The 20,178-nt window shown below is 45.6% G+C and overlaps 3 protein-coding genes across 6 annotated transcripts; all 3 read right to left on the bottom strand.

Annotated features, from left to right (window-relative positions):
• Window positions 1-361: 361 nt before the first annotated feature.
• LOC112879349 (adenylyl-sulfate kinase 3) lies at window positions 362-4,820 on the bottom strand. Of its 4 annotated transcripts, none has more exons than XM_025943584.1 (7): window positions 4,419-4,820; window positions 3,415-3,564; window positions 2,576-2,725; window positions 2,311-2,429; window positions 2,141-2,225; window positions 1,265-1,311; window positions 362-773 (listed from the first exon to the last, which is right to left on the bottom strand). In XM_025943584.1, the coding sequence occupies exons 1-7, from the start codon at window positions 4,780-4,782 to the stop codon at window positions 675-677; spliced, it is 1,014 nt and encodes a 337-aa protein (XP_025799369.1). In that variant the 5' UTR covers window positions 4,783-4,820; the 3' UTR covers window positions 362-674. The 4 variants fall into 4 exon arrangements, with proteins under 4 accessions (XP_025799369.1, XP_025799370.1, XP_025799371.1 ...); XM_025943585.1 differs by having other exon boundaries at window positions 3,415-3,561; XM_025943586.1 differs by having other exon boundaries at window positions 3,415-3,561; window positions 4,409-4,542.
• Window positions 4,821-9,432: 4,612 nt separating this feature from the next.
• Window positions 9,433-10,957, bottom strand: LOC112882689. The gene has a single exon (XM_025947805.1). It carries the CDS (start codon window positions 10,329-10,331, stop codon window positions 9,969-9,971), a length of 363 nt encoding a protein of 120 aa, XP_025803590.1. The 5' UTR covers window positions 10,332-10,957; the 3' UTR covers window positions 9,433-9,968.
• A 1,830-nt stretch (window positions 10,958-12,787) lies between these two features.
• LOC112881831 (40S ribosomal protein S13-1-like) lies at window positions 12,788-13,676 on the bottom strand. Its single transcript, XM_025946714.1, has one exon. The coding sequence runs from the start codon at window positions 13,560-13,562 to the stop codon at window positions 13,107-13,109; it is 456 nt and encodes a 151-aa protein (XP_025802499.1). The 5' UTR covers window positions 13,563-13,676; the 3' UTR covers window positions 12,788-13,106.
• Between the last annotated feature and the right edge of the window lie 6,502 nt (window positions 13,677-20,178).

Genomic DNA, 20,178 nt, shown 5'->3' with positions numbered 1-20,178 from the left:
GTAAAAACCACACGTTGACGTACGCTGCTGTCCGATTTACTTGCCATTTCCAGTGCACCGAGTCAAACCGGCACGCTAGAGAAAAATTGTGGGCCGCGTTATTCCTGTGATACCCATACTGATGTCAACAAGAAAAACCGGATGGAGCCAATGGCAATCCTGTGACCAAGAGTTCAAGTTGACCTTAGAAAAATATATCAAGAGAGATTTGCATCACCAGTCATCAGAATTGGCAAGCTACCAATCTACCATATGGCAGACGGGAGTACCGGTAACCTGCCGCACAAAACACGCGTCTGTTTCAGCGTGGAGCGTGGCAACACTGAAATCCTACAGTGCACAGCTCGGGGGTGCAGAAACAGGGTTGAAAGATGACTTCTCTTGCATTGGTTGCACCAACCCTGACAATGATTGCCACATCCATACCACCCCAGATGGCTATCAGGATTGCATTACACGTAATCTACTCCACAAGTCAAAATAAACTAGGAACCATCTAGGCTCATCTGAATGCCACTGCACAGAACTCGTGCCAGAGGAAATAACGAAAGAAAATACGAGGCACCGGGATCGATCTACATAATTACGGGGACACCCCTGCCAGCGCTTTTGATTTATTCCGCGCTAGTCTTATATAAATCCTACCCGAAGATTGATTGTTTCACGGAATCAGTCTACTCGTGCAGGAAGCCTTTCTCCTCAAGGTAAGTAACCACCTGTCCCGCCATGTCAGAAGGTGTGGGGCATACACCGTCCACTTCCTTGATCTCAATCTGCAAGAAAAGCAAGAGTCAAGCACCTTTACTTGTAGATCAGAAACAGCGATATCAACTTGATGTCAATGTAGGAAAGAATTGAACATGGTTTCGCTCTTACACCAGGATGACCAATTTGGCATCTTCGTCAGCTAAAAGTTCGGTACTTCTAGGATGCGTTATGGTAAAAATCATCTTATACTTTCGACTAGTGTTATTTGAGGAGACACAATAATAACCTTAACATATAACATTTTCTACCTGTAATTGACCTATAATGAGAACAACTACCTAGCACATTACACCTACACGATTGCTTTATTTAACAGTAAAAGAAATTGATGAGGATGCTCTTCTTTTTCTAGTACAATCAATTCCTATGACATTCAATGTCTAGACTTTCAGTAAGGCTAGCAATTTGATATGGATTGGAAGGAACAACCACATTAACGCCTTAATAATACACAATTCAACATATGAAGATGACATGAAATCTGACTATCATGTACCTCACAATTTAGTGGTGCTTCATAGGGGTCATCGATTCCAGTAAATCCTGCAATAAAGCATGATTTGAACTTGAAGCAGGACCAGACCATACATGAGTTAACAAATCAGGTTGAAGAGATTATTATGAAGACTGTTAGCATGCTAGTGGAGAACTAGAAAAAAGAAAAATGAAGATAACTCTGCACAGAAAAAGAAAGTTTGCATTGAAAACATTTTCATTTATCAGATTCTTAAAGTTACCTTTTCCTTTTTCCCATTCTCAACTAGTGAACTCCTTTTGTTTTTTGAAGGAACTAGTGAACTCCTTGACCTAAACTTACAAATGGACATACAAACACATAGCATGCCCTGGCCCATAACTCTGTGGTACAGGTCATGGACCAGAGTCCACTCTCAAAATAAACCAACTCAACTGATTTTAGTTCAGCATTTAGGAAGAGTATCCAACATGACTCATGTGTGGCCAAATGTGAAATAGCAGCATAGTGATAGAATATAACCAAAAAGGGGGGCTTAAATGCTTTCTAGGTGTACATCATTACACAGTGTAGCCAAGGAATCGAATGGAAGAATATAAACACTTTAGATGGTGAAAAAAAAGGTATTCATCCTTACAGTACATGCAACATCTAAATTTGAGTGTTGTTGTAAAATCATATTGGTATTAAGGTGCTGCTTTCTCAAAACAAGCATAATTGGACTCGACTAGTATTTTCATCTTCAAATCAGGCTGTGATTCTGATGTTACAAACAAGCCAGAATGTGATTTACAATTTAAAGCATTTCAAGTTTGATCCAATTTTGCTCAGGAGTGCATTATAAATTGAAGCATTAAACTCTGTAAATTATTCGACCAAGCATTATATGAACCTCACCCTTTATTTTTCCTGCACGAGCAAGCTTATAAAGACCCTTCGGATCCCTTGCTTCACACAATTCCAAGGACATATTCAAGAAAACCTGCAAAAGTTCACAGGTGTTTGGCGGTAAAACTCATGGGCTAGCTAAGTTCACTAAAGACAAAATGAATAAATGGATCACTTACTTCAACAAAGCTACCATCAGACAATAATGCACGGCAAGCTTCACGATCTCTCCTATATGGAGATATCAAACTTGCAATACATACGAGGCCCGCATCTGCAAATAACTTTGCTACCTCACCTGTCCAATGTAGTAGGAAAACTGTCAATTACAAAAGGCTGGAAAGTCTAAAATAATGGCACAAGCAGGGCTCTGTTTACTATTGTTTCCTCATGGGAGTTTCAGTAAGTTTAATACAGATATTTCTGTGTTCAGGAGACACTTACCAACTCTTCTTATATTTTCAACACGATCTTCAGCTTTAAAGCCAAGATCCTTGTTTAGTCCATGTCTTAAGTTATCACCATCGAGAACATATGCAAGCTTCCCTCTTGTATGGAGCTCTCGGCCTAATGTACATGCCAAGGTACTTTTACCTTGACAAGGTGATGTAGAAAAAAACAAAATTAGATTAAAAAAAGTACCATTTTTTCTTTAAAAAAGAAGAAGAAGCAAAGTTTCAATTGAAAAAAATAGTGATTACTGAAATCTATCATTTACAAGTTGCCATCCTTCATAAGAACAGGAAATAGATTCTGATTTATTCCACATTTGCAAAGATAAGTCCTGAAGATAATGCGAAGAAAGAATAAAATAATAACAGTGAACACAATGGACATCAACCATATAAATAGTAAAATGTTTACATTACAGTGCTATTTTAAACATTGCAGATTTTCCTTTTAATAACCTTGAAATTATTTGTTCAAATGCATGGCAAGTAAAGAAAGGTTATTTGCGACTTGTCCAAGCCAAAATACATGGTCATTTTTCAATTACCAACAGGTAACAACTTGACCATTTATCCGATCCAAAGAAAAAGAAAAACTTGACCATCTAGAGAATAGAGCAGAAGCACTTGAACAGAGCAGAAGCTAACAATTCTTAATCAGATTTTTTTACTAGCATAGAATGCACAGAAGCAAAGAGAGAAAACGTTTAAAAGTTACCTAACAGGCAATAACAGTGTGAACAATACAATTACTTAATAAACTTTTTAAAGATTGCACTGACAAAGCAAGAGGCAGACAACAAAGCAGTTTGAGACAAAGGGAGACCTAGTTACCTGAACCACTAAGGCCTGTAATCCAGACAACACAACCTTTCTGCTTGAGTAGCTTCTGACGATCAGCCTTGCCAACGGCGCAATCATGCCAGAAGATATTTGATGACTTTGGCACAGTGGATGACATTTCTGAAGCTTTCTCCTCAACTACTGTGTACAAATACAATCATTCAGACAGCAATAAAAAAGGCTCCAATTCCATTCAAGCAAATGGGAAAAAAAATGCAATCTGATCTCCCACGAAATTGATAGATTCTATTCTTAATTAGTAGCAGCTCTTTATTGCGTGTTTTGTAAACAATAATAGGACTGGTTAGTCACTGAGCAATTGAGCGATTCGTCCAAATCAACTGGGCTGTGCTTTCTAATTCCTGAGTCAAAGGTTGTGATAGTAAATAGGACGCATAGGGGATCATATCGGTATTCAGCTGAACAAACCCTAAACCAGTTTGAATGATAAACTGGTGGGCAGGTAGTTGACAATGGTGCAAGCAAATTGCAACAGTGTGGCTAGCCACCTATCCTCACTCCCATTGCATTCAAATTGTCATAAACCATTTTCCCCATCCTTCTCTGTCTATTGACTAACCCATTTCCGTCCCAGCCCTCAGCCCCTCAGCCCCCATCTCCGCCTCACTGTAGCCCTTTAGCTCTGCTATTGGATCCCTTTTGGACTTCTCAACCAAGCAAACGGCCTGGAGAGTGGAGACCACGGCAGCGGTAGGCCACATAAAAATGTCCGCCACCGTCGCGCTTGAGGTAGAGACCGAAACCCGGAAAACGCTTTTCGGCCCCAACTCGAAACGATCGAGTGCGAAAAATCGCGGGAAGGAAAGGAAACAGGATCATGGGTTCGAGTACTCCGCCGAAATGGAACTAAATCTGGAATTCCGCCCAATTCACACGCATCCGCGTCCCCCGATCGGCCAGCGACGCGGCACATTGGATCGAAACAGCGAAGAGGAGACGGGGAAGGAGAGAGGTGGATACGTGCCTAGACTGACCTCCTGCGGGCTCCTGAGTCTGCCGGTCACCGGCGCATTCGACGAGGGGGCGTCCCTCGCAGCCTCCGTCGCCTGTTACCCTCCCAATCCCGGCGGCTGGGGATCTCGGGGGACGGGGCGGAGGCAACCCTAGATTCGCGGCGGGGCTCTTCCGGTTCCGGTGCGCGAGCGCGAGGCGCGTGCAGCGGCCAGGGGAGGGAAAGGTGCTCCCACCTCCGCTGGAATCGGCACGGGGATCGCGAAGGCACCACCACCACCCCGCGCGCCGCGGTGCGGTGGAGGAGGCGAACGGGAAGCGGGCCGGGGCACGCGGGCTGGGTGGGCGCGCCGCGACCGCGAGGCGTGCCGCTCGTGGGGCGTCCATGGGCGGTGGTGGGGCTCAGTGACTGGTGGCGCCGACGTGTGCTCAGAGAAGGGGCCTTTTGTTGCTGACGCCGTGGCCACGTAGGCTCCAGGGAGTCAGGGATAATTTTTTCAAAAGAAATCTTTATCTTGGATAATCATCTCCGAACGCTGTTTCCGGGGCAAACCATGGAGGGAAACCAACATTTTTGACCGGTCAACTGGGACTCGCTCTGACGCCTCTGACGGAGCTCCATGCTGCAAGCTCGCCGCACGATGTCAAGCTGTGCTGCTCTTGCTACTTGCGACCGAACATTGGTTAAATTACCATGACTCATGGCATTGGGGTAAAGTGTGATGCTGCAGCGGTACTGCGGTAAAGGATTCTAACAGTGGCTTTCTTGATGCGGTGCGATGGTGCTATTTATCTCGGTTCCATATCAACGTGGGATCATGTCTGAAAGTTTTAGCTACTATATAAGAGTGGAATATCGGTGGATGCCACGATTGGATTTAATAATTTCAACTGTTGTTGCGAGTGGAGTGGTGCGGCTATGTTTGATCACATGTGACGTTTTCGAGTTGAGTGGTTATCCGCATTGATATTTCAATCCAACCGACGAGTCTTTTTAATTTTTTCTTTTCTTTTCATACCAATAATACCAGTAGCCTTCCGTAATCGTAATTTTATATTTTGTACTATATCAATAAAAACTCGCACTGTCTTGTACGATTCGTTAGAAAAAATAAAGCATGCACCGTGTGGGCATTGGTTTTGTTTAGTTGGGTTAAGCTCTCGTCTCTGTAATTTGGTTAAGATAGCGTATGTGGTGCATGTTTGGTTAAGCTCTCGTCTCAGGAGCAGCGATTAAACTGGTCGAAAGACGACTTCAGAGTAAAGACTTGCTGTAATTTTCACAAGTTGGTAATGAAATTCAGGTTTGCCTATTGTGAAAAAAAATATGCTCACGCCAGCACACCGTCTATACTCATTGCGAAATGAAAATCATCGGAAGGATAATGGAACGCTAAAAAGAATACGCATTGAGGAATTACTCGAGCAGCCACCTCTTGTTACGCACATTAAGCATGTCATGCGTACGTTAGAGCAAAGCTTCTAAATAGATCCTTATTCAAAAATTTAGAGGGTTAAATAAAAATATATACTCCAGCAGATCCTTTACTAGACCTTTTATTTTGGGAAGATCTCCAAATTTTCTCCTACATCCTTTATTCTTAGAGGCTCTCCAGAGAGCTCTATATTATAAGTTAGAATTGAGGGCTATTGTTGAAGTTAAAATAAATTTGGAAGTCTCTAAGTTAGCCCTCATTTAATATTTGAAGAGTCTAATTTAGGAACTATTATCGGAGTTGCTCCTATCGGAGCATGATCTTGCCATCTGAATGAAAAGAACAAGCAAATCTGTATGGAAACAAGCAAATTCTATAATTTGAAACGGAGGGAATAAAATGCATGCCTTTTCATTCCACGTCCGGTGCGGTGGAGCATCAACGGCCGCTCGCTCCCTCGCCGTCAGGTCGTCCACGCTAGCTACTCGGCGTCGCCCCGATCGAAGTTGAGCACGTAGCTCCGTGTGTCGTAGCTGAACGCTGCGAGCTGCTGCTGTTGCTGCTACCTGCGGCACGGTCCACGGCCTTCCACCGCCGCTTGACGCGCGCCTGTCCTCGCCCTGCTCCAGCTGCAGCGCCCTGCTGTACTCCAGCCTGCTGGACGACGACGAGCGGCCGAAGCAGCTGAAGCCGTGCGGGATCAACGAACTCCTCGGCGCACGGCGCCATCGCCGGCGGCGGCATGGACGCACAACGTCAGCTCTTCGTGCAGCGGGAGGTCGCTTTGGCCGGTGAGCGGATCAACCGGGAGATCGGCGATCACATCTGCGTCAGCGTGGCAAGTTCTGGCAAGAGAGGCACGGGGAAGAGCGTGTCGCCCTGTCACCCTCCAATCGTGATCTCAGGATGGTACGTGCGTGTTGAATCTTTATTTTTTTTAAAAAAAATCAGCTTCAGCCTCGGCGAATTCGCAGGAAACGAACCGCTCCATTGTATCCTCGTGACAACACTGAGATCAGCCAATTGACCGTTTCAAAAAAAAAAAGATAGATCAGTAACGGTAAATTGACGCTTACCCTTACAGAGACGGTGAAGGTGACGCTGCGTTTTCATACTGCCATCTGAATCTGTTTCTTCTGCAGAACATATCGCATGCTAGTGTGTTTGGATATCACTTTCGAAAGAAAAAGGCCTGAATGCCTGATGTCTTCTCGAATAACACTCCCAACTAACAATGGCACACAAAACATCACATTTGAAAATTAATTCTAATGAAAATAGGAGCCTTTTGATGCTGCAATGCAACGCCAATCTGAACTCCGGACTACGAACAGGGGAAACGCTCAGCCCTGTTACGCTCTCGATCCATCGCCCAGCGGGAACCCGCGTTGCAAACTTGGAGCATGAGGCAGCCGGGCGCCGGCGAAGGCGGCGACGTGGTTGAGGCCGGCGACCGCGCGCATCTGTGGTCTGCCAAGGCCGGCCGGCTGCCATCTCCTTGCCCGAGCCCACGGACGCTTTGCCCAGACCTGCAGATGACCGGGCGAGCTCCTCTTGAACGATGAAGCGGCGAGGTCTCCTGCGTCGTCGGCCGTCGGACACTCACCATCGAGCCCGAGCACCGCCGCTGCATCCCGCTGCCAACATCCGGCCTCCAGCATGGCGCCACTCGGCTCCCCGCGCGCGGCCAGACGATGGAGACGACGACGGACGGACCGAGTCCCTGCCCGTGCGAATCTCGCACGATCCGGACCGCAGGTGGCGGATCCGACGGCTGGCAGGGACCCAGGGGTGGACGGTATCTCAAATACCGTCCACCCCCGGTTGGCATTTGGAGCGCGGCGCGGCGTGGTGACCAAGTCCGCGGCGCGCACGTCCCGCCGGCGCAGGAGATCGGCGAGGCACTGAGGTCGTTCGAGTGTTTCGCTAACAGCTTCTCGAAGCGGAGCGCATCGTGAGGCCGCTGGCCGTCGTCGTCCCGCACGCCGCCGTACGTGTTGCTTCATCAGACATTCAGACGCCGGGCATCCTTCATGTGGACGCGGCCGCTCGCGCCGTCGCGGCGGAAGCGGGATGCTGGTTTTCCGCGATTCGGTCGCCGGAGGAGGTCCGGCCGCCCCCGAATGCACGGCCACCGCGCTGCTGCCTCCACCCATCGTCCGGACACACGCGCACGAGACGGAAGAGCCGCGTTGCCATAGCGGAGCTTCAGCAGGCAGGAAGAGACGCCGCGCCAGACCCGCGGAGGCGCGTGTGGCCAAACGACCTCGAGACGCCGCAGCTCGCGCCGTCGCGGGACAGCGGCGTTGCGTCGAGATCGTTGCTCGGGAAGACCGACGCCGCCTCTTCGCCATCGGCTGCGGCGGCGTGCCCTCGACCCGTTCCTTCCGACGAGAAGCCCAAGCCCCAGCACCGCCGCCGCGCCGTCGGGCCTGAGCACCGCCGCAGAGCACCACCCAGCTCCCGCGCCTGCCGAATGACTGAGGATGACGACCGAGTCCCTGGGCGCGCGAACATTGCCCCCTATCTGAACCGCACGCGCTCGATCCAACGGTTGGCTAGGACCCAGGGGGTGGACGGTATTTGAAATACCGTCCACCCCCGGACGCCGTTTCGTTTACCGTCCGCCCCTGGTCGTGGCCGCGACGCCGTCTCCGCTACATGCCGTGGCTCGCCGGAGCGCCGTCGCGCCGGTCAGCCAGTCCGGGACGACTTCCCACGTCCTGTCGCGCTCCGCCGCGACCGCGAGCGACGAGAACCTCCGGGGGCGTGGTCACCGGCAGCTTCCTGCTTGCCGGGCGCGACACGACGTCGTCGACGCTGATCCGGTTCTTCTGGCGGGTCTCCACCGGCCTCGACGTGGAGGATTAGTTCTTGCAGTGCAGGCAGCCGGAGATCTGACCGCCGACAGGTGGTGAAACGGTGAGCACAAAAGAGGTCCTGGATGGATGCCATTGCCGCGGTCGTCGGTCGATCGTCGGACTTCCGTGCCGGCGGCACCACAGTCCCCCACCGACGACATTCTCTTCTGTATGCAAAGTCATTGTTTTTCCTGCACTTGGCGGCATTAGAGAATTCTTGCCCGGCTTTGACCAGAACATGCTTTGGTACTCATGTTTGCATATGTTAGCAAGCAAAGGTGTGTACCGCTGAGCTCAGGTCGATGGATCGAGATGCCATCTCTTGCTATGTTTCAGATGTGGTTCGAGACTCAGAACGTCTTCTGGTCAAACGGTAGTGGTGAAGAGGTAGTCAAGTGGTCCAACACACACTAGAATTATGTTGGGTATATGCAAACCAATTAATTACCCAACTTAATTGAGCCATTCACTGTTCTAAGAATTTCAGCAACTGAAACCTTCTAAGGAACACAGACCAATGATCAAAGCAACCAAAAACCGCAACACATCAGATCCCTGTTGAACAGCTTTGAGCCAAGAGATTCACAAAACCAATCCCCACAGCAAGTGCAGACGATGCCTGCAATCCATCCAGATCAAGCATCCAACAGGATCGAGAATCATGCAGCGTTATCGCAGGCGGCGGCGTACACGCAACAACAATTCCCAGCGCCACCAGCCAAAAGGACGCCCACATGATATAGCGCAGTGCGCAGATGCTTTGTTTCACTCCTCAGTGGCAAAAACACAATGATCTCACAAACTCGAAACAGATTCCCTTGCAACATTCCAACGAAAGCTAGCAGTAGCTATTTCACTCCTCATAGTTTGGTACGGTGATCCCCAGTTCCCCAATGCTTTTCTCAACACTGTAGAAACATTAAAGCATCAGTGGAGGACGAACGCGGAGCACCGTGCCGACCTGCGACGGCATGTCGGCCTCCGCCTTTGCGCCGCGCCACGATCGCGTCCTCCACCTCCGCTCTGCAGCGGCCCGGCCTGACCCACCCCACAGCACGATCGCGTATCGGGCAGCACCGACCGGAAGAGGGCATGCGTGCCCTTCCCGGGGCCGTACACGCGACGCGTTATACTGGTGGTGGTGGGTCATCAGCGCCGGCTCGCCGGCCGCTCGCCGTGCATGCGCCCACGCACACGCCATCGCGCGTCTGCCTCAGGCTCCGATAGATCCGCACGCCGGGTCAGACGGCGGCGTGCAGGCAGGGAAGGCGCGCTGCTACTCGGCGGCGCCCTGGTCGAAGTTGAGCGCATAGCTCCGGGAGTCGTAGCTGAACGCCGCCAGCTGCTGCTGCTGCTGCCTCCTCCGCCGCGCGCCGCTGCCACCGCCCTTGGCCATGATCTCTTGCGCCACGGCCTTCCAGCGCAGCTTGGCGCGCGCCGACCGCGCGTCCTGCGCGGCGCGCCTCTCCTCGCCCTGCTCCGGCTGCTGCTGCTGCAGCCCCCTGTACTCCAGCCGGCTCGACGACGACGCCCGCGACAGCGAGCGGCCGAAGCAGCTGAAGCCCTGCGGCACCAGCTCCTCGTCGCACGCCGCCATCGCCCTCGCCGGCATGGACGCCTGGTGCACGAGGCTGGCCATGGGAACAGAACAACAAGCGCGAGCAGGAGGAAAAGAGGGAGATAGCTAGCTAGCGCCGGAGAAGAGATGTACTAGTAAGCCGATGAGACTCTGAGAGATGCTGGACACCCAACTGCCTGAACGAGCATAAACATTTATGCAGATTTGCAGGCTCGGAAGCTGTTGGATCCAGCTATAAAAAATGCTTGGCGATGAACTGCCCGATCAGACGGCGCCATGGCAACATGTCCGGCGATCTCTTGTTTATCCCGTAAACAAATGGCAAGGTGTACCAGCAACGTCCTTGTTTATCGTGCACTTGGCGGCATCAGGGAATTCTTGCCCAGCTTTGACCAGAACATGCGAGTACGCTCTCAGTTAATTTTTCTCCATCAGACCACATCTGAAGCAGAGCGCAGTAGATGGCATCTCGATCCATCGACTTTGACCTCACCTCGGCAGTACAAGTATGCTTGCTAACATGTGCAAACATGAGTACCAAAGCATGGTCTACCAATAAGATGAGCTATCCAAGCGAGGCATACAGTTGTGGTAAACTAGTGGTTAAGTGGTCCAACACATAGCATTATGTTGAGCAGCATCTCTCCCAAAAACTAGTCTGCACATCCAGTAAGATATATGTATTATATGCAAACCAACTATCCAACTTGATTTAATCATTCACCAGGATATGAGTTTCTCATTACTTGAAAGTTGAGATCATACAAAGTAGTTTCAGCAACTGAAACCAACTCTGAAGAAGACAGGAGCTGTGATCAAAACAGTCCAAACACTGCAACACTCTGAATCCCTGTTCAACTGCTTTGCACATAGAGACGATCTCCGCGATCAATTCAAATCAAGCATCCAGCTGGATAGAAAATCATGCGGCATTATTTGGACCAGCGGCGTACATGCGACAACAATTCCCAGCGCTACAAGCACCAGCCAACAGGGCATCCACATGATAAAGCGCAGATGCTTTATTTGATCAATCATTGTTAAGCATGGATGGGGCTAGCCTTTCTAATTAGGTGCTAAAAATTATATGCAGCCACAAAATATATGATGACGAGATGTCTAGTTGTTACATGTGAAGCACCCCACACATGTTGGAGCAAAGGGATTGTGTATCAGATTCTCAGATCTTTGGGATATATAACCACAAAGTAGTACAAAGTCTAACTAGATACTTTGCCCCCCAAATCCAGAATCACTTTGGTCAAAAGATTCTCAAAACAATTTCACCAAGTATTCCAAGTGAGCTGGTAGCAAGGAAATAATAGCTATACTATGGCACTATGTTACACTGGATTCTTGGAAAAGGAAACATCATCCCAAACAAGAAGTAGACCTGACCTAAACTACAATATGACAGCCAGCCAAAAGTCCAAAACAAAGAAATGCAAAGAAAACCTTGCCACTCAATAGTTTTACTCGACAATGCAAATGCAAACAGTCACTCCACATTGCATGATAACCAGATATGGAGTTACCACCATTCAAGCTCACTATATACAAATTATATACAGCTCTTGGACCTAAATTTAGTGCAAAGGCAACCAAACAGAAACGGAAACACCACTACTCTGAAAGCAAGTCTTTGGAATGTTCTTAGTGGTATCCCTCTCACACGATGTACAAGATTAAAAATAAACAAAAAAAAAGTCTTTTATCCTTTGGACTCAAATTCTTAAAAACCCTAGTGGGCTGTTAGTGAATGCAACCATGTTGCTGGACCCTCAGCAAGGAGACGGCCAAACCAGAAGTAGACATGCTCTGAAGTCTGAACGTAGACATGTCAATGAAAACCTAGCCATCCAAAATCGATAGCTCTAAAATGCAAGATAATACTCATTCCAAATTTCATGATATCCTAACAAGGAGATCCCGACCTTCAAGATCACCTAACGAAATTACTCTGGAACAGAATAGACGGATAGAACTACAATTGCATGGTCACCTAACATGGACCTAAAATTACTGGCACTTGAACCAAACAGAAACAAAACCACCAGTACTCAGACAACTTCTTAAGCTTCTTAGATGCCCCCTCTGAGACCATGTACAAGAGATAAATTACACACAAAAATCGTGACCATACATCCCAATTCTCCATTGGGAGCACCCCATGCACCTGTAAATGCCTGTAGAACCAAAACCTAAAACTCCAAATTGGACAGCGCGAAATTGCACAGATCATTTGGAATAAGGACACCGACATAACCTAAGAATCAGCATCTCTTTGTTGGCTTCTCAACCAATGCTGCTATCCAGTGGCCCAGCCTCTTCCCAAGCAATTAATAGGTGACTAATACATAACCTAAGTATCAACATCTCCTTGTAGGCTTCTCAACCAATGCTGCTATCAGTGGCCCAGTCTCTTCCCAAACAATTAGAATAGTTAATTAAGCAAGTCACCAAAGAACAATGTACCATGTACCAATTGTGCAATCAACATAACGAAGCAGAAAAGGTTGCAAACAGAATACCACCAATTCTCTTGCTTCATTCTGAACCTTTGATGAGTATACGTCCATACAAAGTATTACCAACCTGCTCAAGGTTGAACCCAACTCCAAACCATTTTGAGCAATCTAGCTCCAAAGGACTAAAAACTGATCCAGTTTCATAAACTCTCAAGATACATACTTCTTCCTAGGTGTACGAGGCAGATAAATTTAACACCTTACATACCAAAAAGGTACTACTATCACTTAATTTAGGTTTAAGGTAAACTCGAGAAGTGTAGATAATCAATTCACAGGAACCACGAAGCTCAAACGAAACCGTCACTCAAGCCACCAGAGTGCTCGCGGTGATGGACTCGTACTTCCAGGAGGCGGGGATCTTCTTCGCGCGGCGGTAGTAGCGGGTGAGGCGGTGGACCCTGCTCTCGACGAGGATGAGGCGGAACTTGGCGTCCACGTCCGTCCGGTTCCTGTCCAGGTGCTTCCTGATCGCGACGGCCTTCTTGATGAGGAAGTAGAGGTCCTCGGGCACCTCCGGCGCGAGGCCGCGGGCCCTGAGCACGCGAAGGATCTTGCGGCCCGTGACGCCGTGGACCAGCGGCACGCCGTGCGCGTCGCGGAGCAGCGTGCCGATCTGCGACGGCAGCTGGCCCTTCTTGGCGGCGCGCACGATCGCGTCCTCCACCTCCGCCGCGGACGACCTGACCCACCCGGGCGCGGAGCGAGCGTAGGGCAGCACCGACGAGGACATGCCCTTCCCGGGGCCGTACATGCGGCCCATGGCGACGGACGGCGCTGCGCGGGTTGCGGGGCGGCGGCGAGGAGGGAGAGCGAGCGAGTGACAAGTGGCGGCGGCGGCGGTGGCGGCGGCGGGACGGAAACCTAGAAATGGCAAAAAACCTTACCCGCTACCGCTATATACTGGTGGCGAATCGCGATTTCTTATACTGGGCCGGTTCCACGCGTTGAAGCCCATAATAACCCAACCTGATGATGACCGGACCGCGCCGTGACCTAGAATTAAGCCCATTAAAGTGCCCGCCCAACATCTGAGCCCAAGAAGAGCCCAACCTTATGCCTCCTGTGCTGGAGCACCGTGGGAGCTATATGTTGCTTGCGTTATGCCATCCCCTGTTCGCGATTTTCAGATGATTTCAGTCCAATTACAATTTCAGCCCAGCTCTTCCTCGGCGGGGTTGGGTTGTCTCCGGTGTACCCGTCCATAGAGGGAGGTCGTCGGCGGTAGGGTAGCAGGCGGAGGTGGCTGGGTGTGGGCGGTGCGGCGAGGTGGCAAGAGCCGTGGGCCATGGGCCGTGAAGGATAACCGGTGACCCGTGGGAGTCACATTGAGCTCTCGGCTACGACGGCAGTGGCGGTGGCGAGCAGGGTCGGCGGCAGCGGCGGCCAGCGACGCGGGGAAGGAAGACGAAACCACGACCGCTCGCTCTTGGGCCGTGATTCATGAAAGGAAGACGCTCCTTCAGGTGACTATCTGCAATTCCGTCACTGCAGTGACAGTGTGCTCCGTGAGAACTTGAGCAGTTATGTGCTCGCTGTTCATATTTCTATTGACTTCTTCCTCTACTCTTTTTCATGTCCTTCATCAGGCATACCTAAGTTTCACAGTGTTCTCATCTTGACCATATGCAAAAAAAAAACAGTCTGATGATTAGTAAAACCTGATAATATACTGTATCTGTATCCGGTTGAAAGTTGAAACTGACAACTGAACCATGACAAAAACAGTTTTGCTAGCTGATGCAGGAATCTTCCTGTGAAACATTTCTGGCCGTTCTTACCGACCCAACGAGCTTTACACGCCCAACTCGATCCACGGGCACAAGCGCGCGAACATCGGCGCAAAGTTCATGAACCACGACGCCGAATTAGGCGAGGCATCGGTGTCACCGTCACCGTTGGGCTAGCTAGTGTGCAGGTCCAAAGCTTACGGCCAAGATTCATGCACGCTCCTTTCAAACAAAAAAAAGATTCATGCACTCTGCTTTAACCCCAGGATTAAGTGATGAGTGACGAGGCAGCTTTGCAGAAAGCAGCCTCGCGCCTTATCAAGTCCGACAGCAGCTTTGGCTGCGCAACACAGCATTCCAGGAAGCCAAAAACTCGTGTTTCAGACTTCCAGTTGCGGATATCATCTTTTTTTCCCCTCTGAAGAAAAATGTGTGGAGGCTCTCCTTTCTGCAGAGATGCTAGGAGCAGTGTATCGGCCGGTATGAGGAGCTTTCCTTCATATCCTCTCATGGTATCCTGCTGCCGTGTGAGAAAAGAATGCTTGGTTTAGGTTGGGGACACCGCAGGTCTAGTGTAGGTAGCAAACAATAGACTCTTGCATTGCATCTCTACTCAATCTACCCCTATCTAGCAATCCGGCCATTGGTGGTTGTTCTCAAGAAAGCAGCGTCCTCATCTGCATTTCTGGATAAGGCCATAGCCTTTCCATGGTCTGCTCCTACGCTTGCTTTTGCCAGACCAGTTTGTCATGCTGTATCAGAAAAGTTAGGTTCTCTCTTCAGGCTCATGCTTCTAGTAGCTGGGTTTTCCAGAGAATCAAACAGCCTCGATTTGCAGGACTTCCTCTTAGCCGCCTCCACCTATCCAAACATATCCTTTTGGGGGGAATTGAACCACGATGACGTCATATTGGGAGACAACAATAACAAAAGTTTGCTTGATCAGTTGTCTTGTGTATAGAATTCTGTATGTTCAGTTGCTGCTGAAGCCTCTGAAGTAAACGCCCAGCAAAGTGTGATGCCCCCAAACAAAGCAGCCGGGAAGGAGAGCCGCCCACCCCCGCCCCCCTCCCCCCCGGATTTTGGGGCCGGAGCACAGGGCCACCAGCAGATCAGCTAACTGAATTATTCAATGGGAAGTTAGAAAGGGCAGTGCTGTGCCTTTCAGCCTTTCATCTCCTACCGCCCTCGGCCTACCTTGGTGCTCACCCACTTTGATGCCCATCTTATCAGAATATATGTAAGCATCCACAGTCCACACTACCTTTACAAAGTTAGTTGATTAGATGTAGGAGCACTCATTATTAGACACTTTACCAGGGTTTTGGAGTTCCTTAAAACTGTCTTCTTTGACTCGTCTTCAGAAGCACATTTTAATCACCACTTTTCATGACCGCAAAATTGTCGTCATCATAAGGAACCACTTTGATATATAGGTTAACCACATGTTGTATTCATCTGATTTGATAAAATTGAACTGTCAGTTTTTTTTTCAGCATAGACATTGAAGTGTCAGATTTTATTTTCAACTTAAACTGGTTTTCAAATCCGACGACAAGCTGTTCTTTGCTCCTGCTCGTTGATGGCACATAAAACATAAACGGTAACTGACCTAGGCACTGTCAATATACTTCAGTTTAAAAAAAAAAACTAGCAAGGTGTCCCGCGCAAATAGCGCGGGTTAGCTAGTTTTGTTATTCTATATGTTACTTTTTTTACTTAAAAATAGATACAATTTAAATGATGTCATTACAATTATTTTTCTAGATGGTCTAAATTAATAAATTATCTATATCTTTTCTCATCTGTCATGTTCTTTGACTAGTTCTTTGACTATTTTCTTTGAAACACTATGTACGTGAATTCAGGAGAAACGGTAATGTCTTATATACAAACATAGTTTTTTTATTTTTTCTTGCGCCTCATGTCTATATAGAATATATTTTGCAAGAATATAGTTTTTTAATATTTGACTGGCTATATGCCTTTTTCATAAGAGTTTGATCAATGGGCATACAAAATTATCCTCGCATTTTTAGAGAAGACCTACATGAGTAGTTCAATGTACAAAGTAATAATAACTAATCTGTTTTTTTTTCTTTACTCTCCAATCTCCAATACCTACAGCCCCATGCATGCTATACTTGTTTGTGGCCAACCCACTAATTTCTCCATGATCATCATCACTCTTGCTTTAACTTTTTTTACTTTCTATTCTTTTGATCATAGTTCTTCCTAATAAGTTACTGTTACTAAATTGTGTTTCTGTCCATGGTCACTTGAATGCTTTCCATTGTGGTTATTATTACGCTATCTCATAATCTTTTAGTTTATAATAACGCGAACAAAAGATAGACGGACGCACAAACTAAGTGTCTATTTGGTACGACTTTGGATCTTTCTAAAATAATTTTAGCTTTGGTTCAATGGTGAAGAATTTTTTTTATGGAGAAAAATATTTAGAAAAATACCTTCTTAGTGGTAATGGTATTCCATATACATTTTAGTGCTTAGGGCGGGAGGAGAAGGCAATCAAACTACCTTTTTCTCCTCCACTGTAGTGTAGGTTCTTTTGAGGCTTTACATGGGCCTCTTGTGTGAAGTCGTTTTACTTTTACCCGTTGAAGAAATTCTAACAAATAGACCCTAACAATTATCAATAGCTAACCGTTCAGAAAAGATGTACCATGGTGATAGTAGCATGAAAACAAATGGCTATCATGAAAATTATGGAACGTGTGTCCTTTATTTAAGTAATTCATTCTTTATTATAATTAAGATTTATTATTATTTTTATTTACGTGGACCTTTCATTTTTCTATTTCTCTCCAAATTCATATATAATACTACAGATTTTATATTGTTTCCTTTCAAGTTAAACTGCATATTAATTGTATTCAAGAAACTCTTTGGATTAATTTAAACATTAATATTGTCCATCACTTTTTTATTAGCTCTTAATAAAATCCAACGGTGTAGGTTCTTCTCTTTTTTTAGATTTACGTGGTAATTTCTAACTTCTCTCGACGAACATGGTGGCTTTTGGATATATGTCATTACAATTATCACACTTTAAAAATATACCATTACTATTCATGATATGTTAAGCTTACCATTATAATTTTATATTTTTTAAAGATATACCATTACTTATCTCCCCGATACGTTTATAAGAAAAATCTAGACCAAAATATTCCTATCTTCTTCTTTCTCACACTGCTCTCTCCTTTCTCCCCTTCCTCCCTCGCCAACTGAGCCTCGAGAGCTTGCTCGTGCACGGCCTCGCCTAGCTTGTTCATCCTCGATTGACCTTCTTGCCACCACCACTTGAGCCATGACACGCCGCTCATCACTCGCCATCCTAGAAGATGATTGGTCCATCGGGTGCCTGTAGTGTGCTGCAGCTTCGGGGCAGCAATAATGAAGGCGCGCATGCTGACAACAACCATGACGATGGCCGCTGGATCTTGCTGTATCATGGAGCTTCCAAATTGGTTTACCCACGGAATTGGACAGCAAGAACAAAACAAACTGCTCAGACTCCAAGCGAACAAAAATTGGTAGGCAAGGCACGTGCGGGAGCTAGGCGGCTGTCGCGGAGGATGAGTCCGTTTCCGTGCGGCTCCACGTGAAGAAGCAGACGACCTTTTGAATTTCAAATTTCCTTATTTTCTTATTTTTGAATTCCAAAATTTAACTACTTACTGATCATATTTGGCAAGGACTCTTTGCTCTTAATATTTAATTTTGAAATTATATATTATTAATCATATTTGGTATGAACTCTTTAAGTTAATATAGACCGTTACATCTTCATAAAATCTAATGGTGTAGGTTTCTTCTCTTTTTTAGATTAATATGGTAATTTCTACCTCCTCTTAGTGAACGTGGTGACTGCTTTTAACACTCCTTTAATAAGATAACTAGAAGGTGGCCCTCGCAAATAGGGCCGGTAGCTAGCTTTTATCTTTATTTTTCCATCTTCAATTCCTAAGTTTTTATGCATACATGCAACTATGTTATCTTATGATCGCTGTATCTTTTTCCCATCATATATAGTGTAGAGGCTCTACAAATTTACTATTACAGCTGGCAAGGTAATCTTCTCCTTTATGTTCACTGTCCTCTATAGTCGTCATCAAATCTGAATCACGTTAACTTTTTTCTCCACTTTATTTTACTCATAGTATTTCCTAATAAATTAATGTTTTTAAATTGTGCTTCCCCATAGCCATTCCAATGATTTTTTAAGTTGTTAACACACTCCCTAAATTGCACCTAACGGCTCATTTGGTTAGGTCTCGTCTCCTAAAATTTCTTTACTTTTGGCTTCGCTGGTGAAACAAAATTTTTTGTGAAGTCAAAACTGTTTTTAAAAATATTTACTAAGGAGCTTTTTAATGGCAATGGGATAATTCCGAGAACACTTTACAACTTAAGGAGTGAGAAGAAGCTAACAAAGTTATTTTATTTTCTACTCCTCTCTATTGTAAGCCATTCTGAAATTTTATTTGGGTTTCCTGGGCGAAGTCATTTTATTTTTATGTATTTTGTAGAACTTTACCAAAAACTATTGGAGAAGCTATTGGAGAAGTCAAGCAAATATACCCTAATAATCATCAAGGTTACTTGTGTTATCATCAAAGGTACTGGTGTTTAATATATTGATAATATAATGAAGGGCATGCAAGACTCGATGAATGACATAGTCAAGCCACTACTTAGCTTTCGATAAATGATGATTGATCTGTAATAATTAATATTTATATATTTGTAACTCGAACAAAAGTGGAAGCATGCATCTTTCTAAAATTTTTCAAATTAATACTATAGAAAAACTAAATGTTAGAAGGTGGCAATTGCCGTTACGAAGTTGTTATACTCTAATTCATATCGAATAATAAAAATTTTTATTATTTTAGTTTCAAATTAAAGTATATATTAATCATATTCAACTAACTCAATGATTAACTTAAACCGTTAGATTACTAAAAAATTTAATATGGTATATATTTTTCTATTAGTGTGAAAATTTGAAGCTATATTTTAAATGTAGCTTAAATAAATTTACGCGGCTATTTACATAATTTACTTCGCAACTCAATAGAAATAAAAATATTCTATTTTTAATATTTGTTTTCGAAATTTAGTTTTATAGTAGTTATATTTAACATATATTTTCATTTAACTATTTTTGTTTAAATTTATATACAAATTAACTAATATTTTTCTTATTTTTAATTCTTAATTTTGCTATTCATTAATTATATTTGACATGAAATGTTTGTGAACTTATAATTCTTTTTTTAACTCAAATTTGTTATTTATTATTTTTATTTGACCCATACTATTTTTAAGCAATTTTCCTTCCTAATTTGCTTCTTAATCCCCGTACAAATTAACTATTAATTTACTTTCTATTTTATACTTCTTGAATTTATATATTTATTAGTCGTGTTCGATATGGATTTTTTGGTCAACTACTAATTTTCTTATGCTTTTATTTTCAAATTTTAGCGATGTAATTATAGTAACTCCTTTGTCATTGCTAGTTTTCTTATTTTAGTAATTCTGAATTCAGCTATATACTAACTTTATTCGATATGGACTCTTTGGTTATGTTCTAATTTTCTTATTTTTTAAATCTAA

This window comes from Panicum hallii, chromosome 2, assembly GCF_002211085.1.
Source record: "Panicum hallii strain FIL2 chromosome 2, PHallii_v3.1, whole genome shotgun sequence".
In the NCBI taxonomy this organism is placed as follows: domain Eukaryota; kingdom Viridiplantae; phylum Streptophyta; class Magnoliopsida; order Poales; family Poaceae; genus Panicum; species Panicum hallii.
This window is presented reverse-complemented; position numbering and strand designations above follow the sequence as displayed.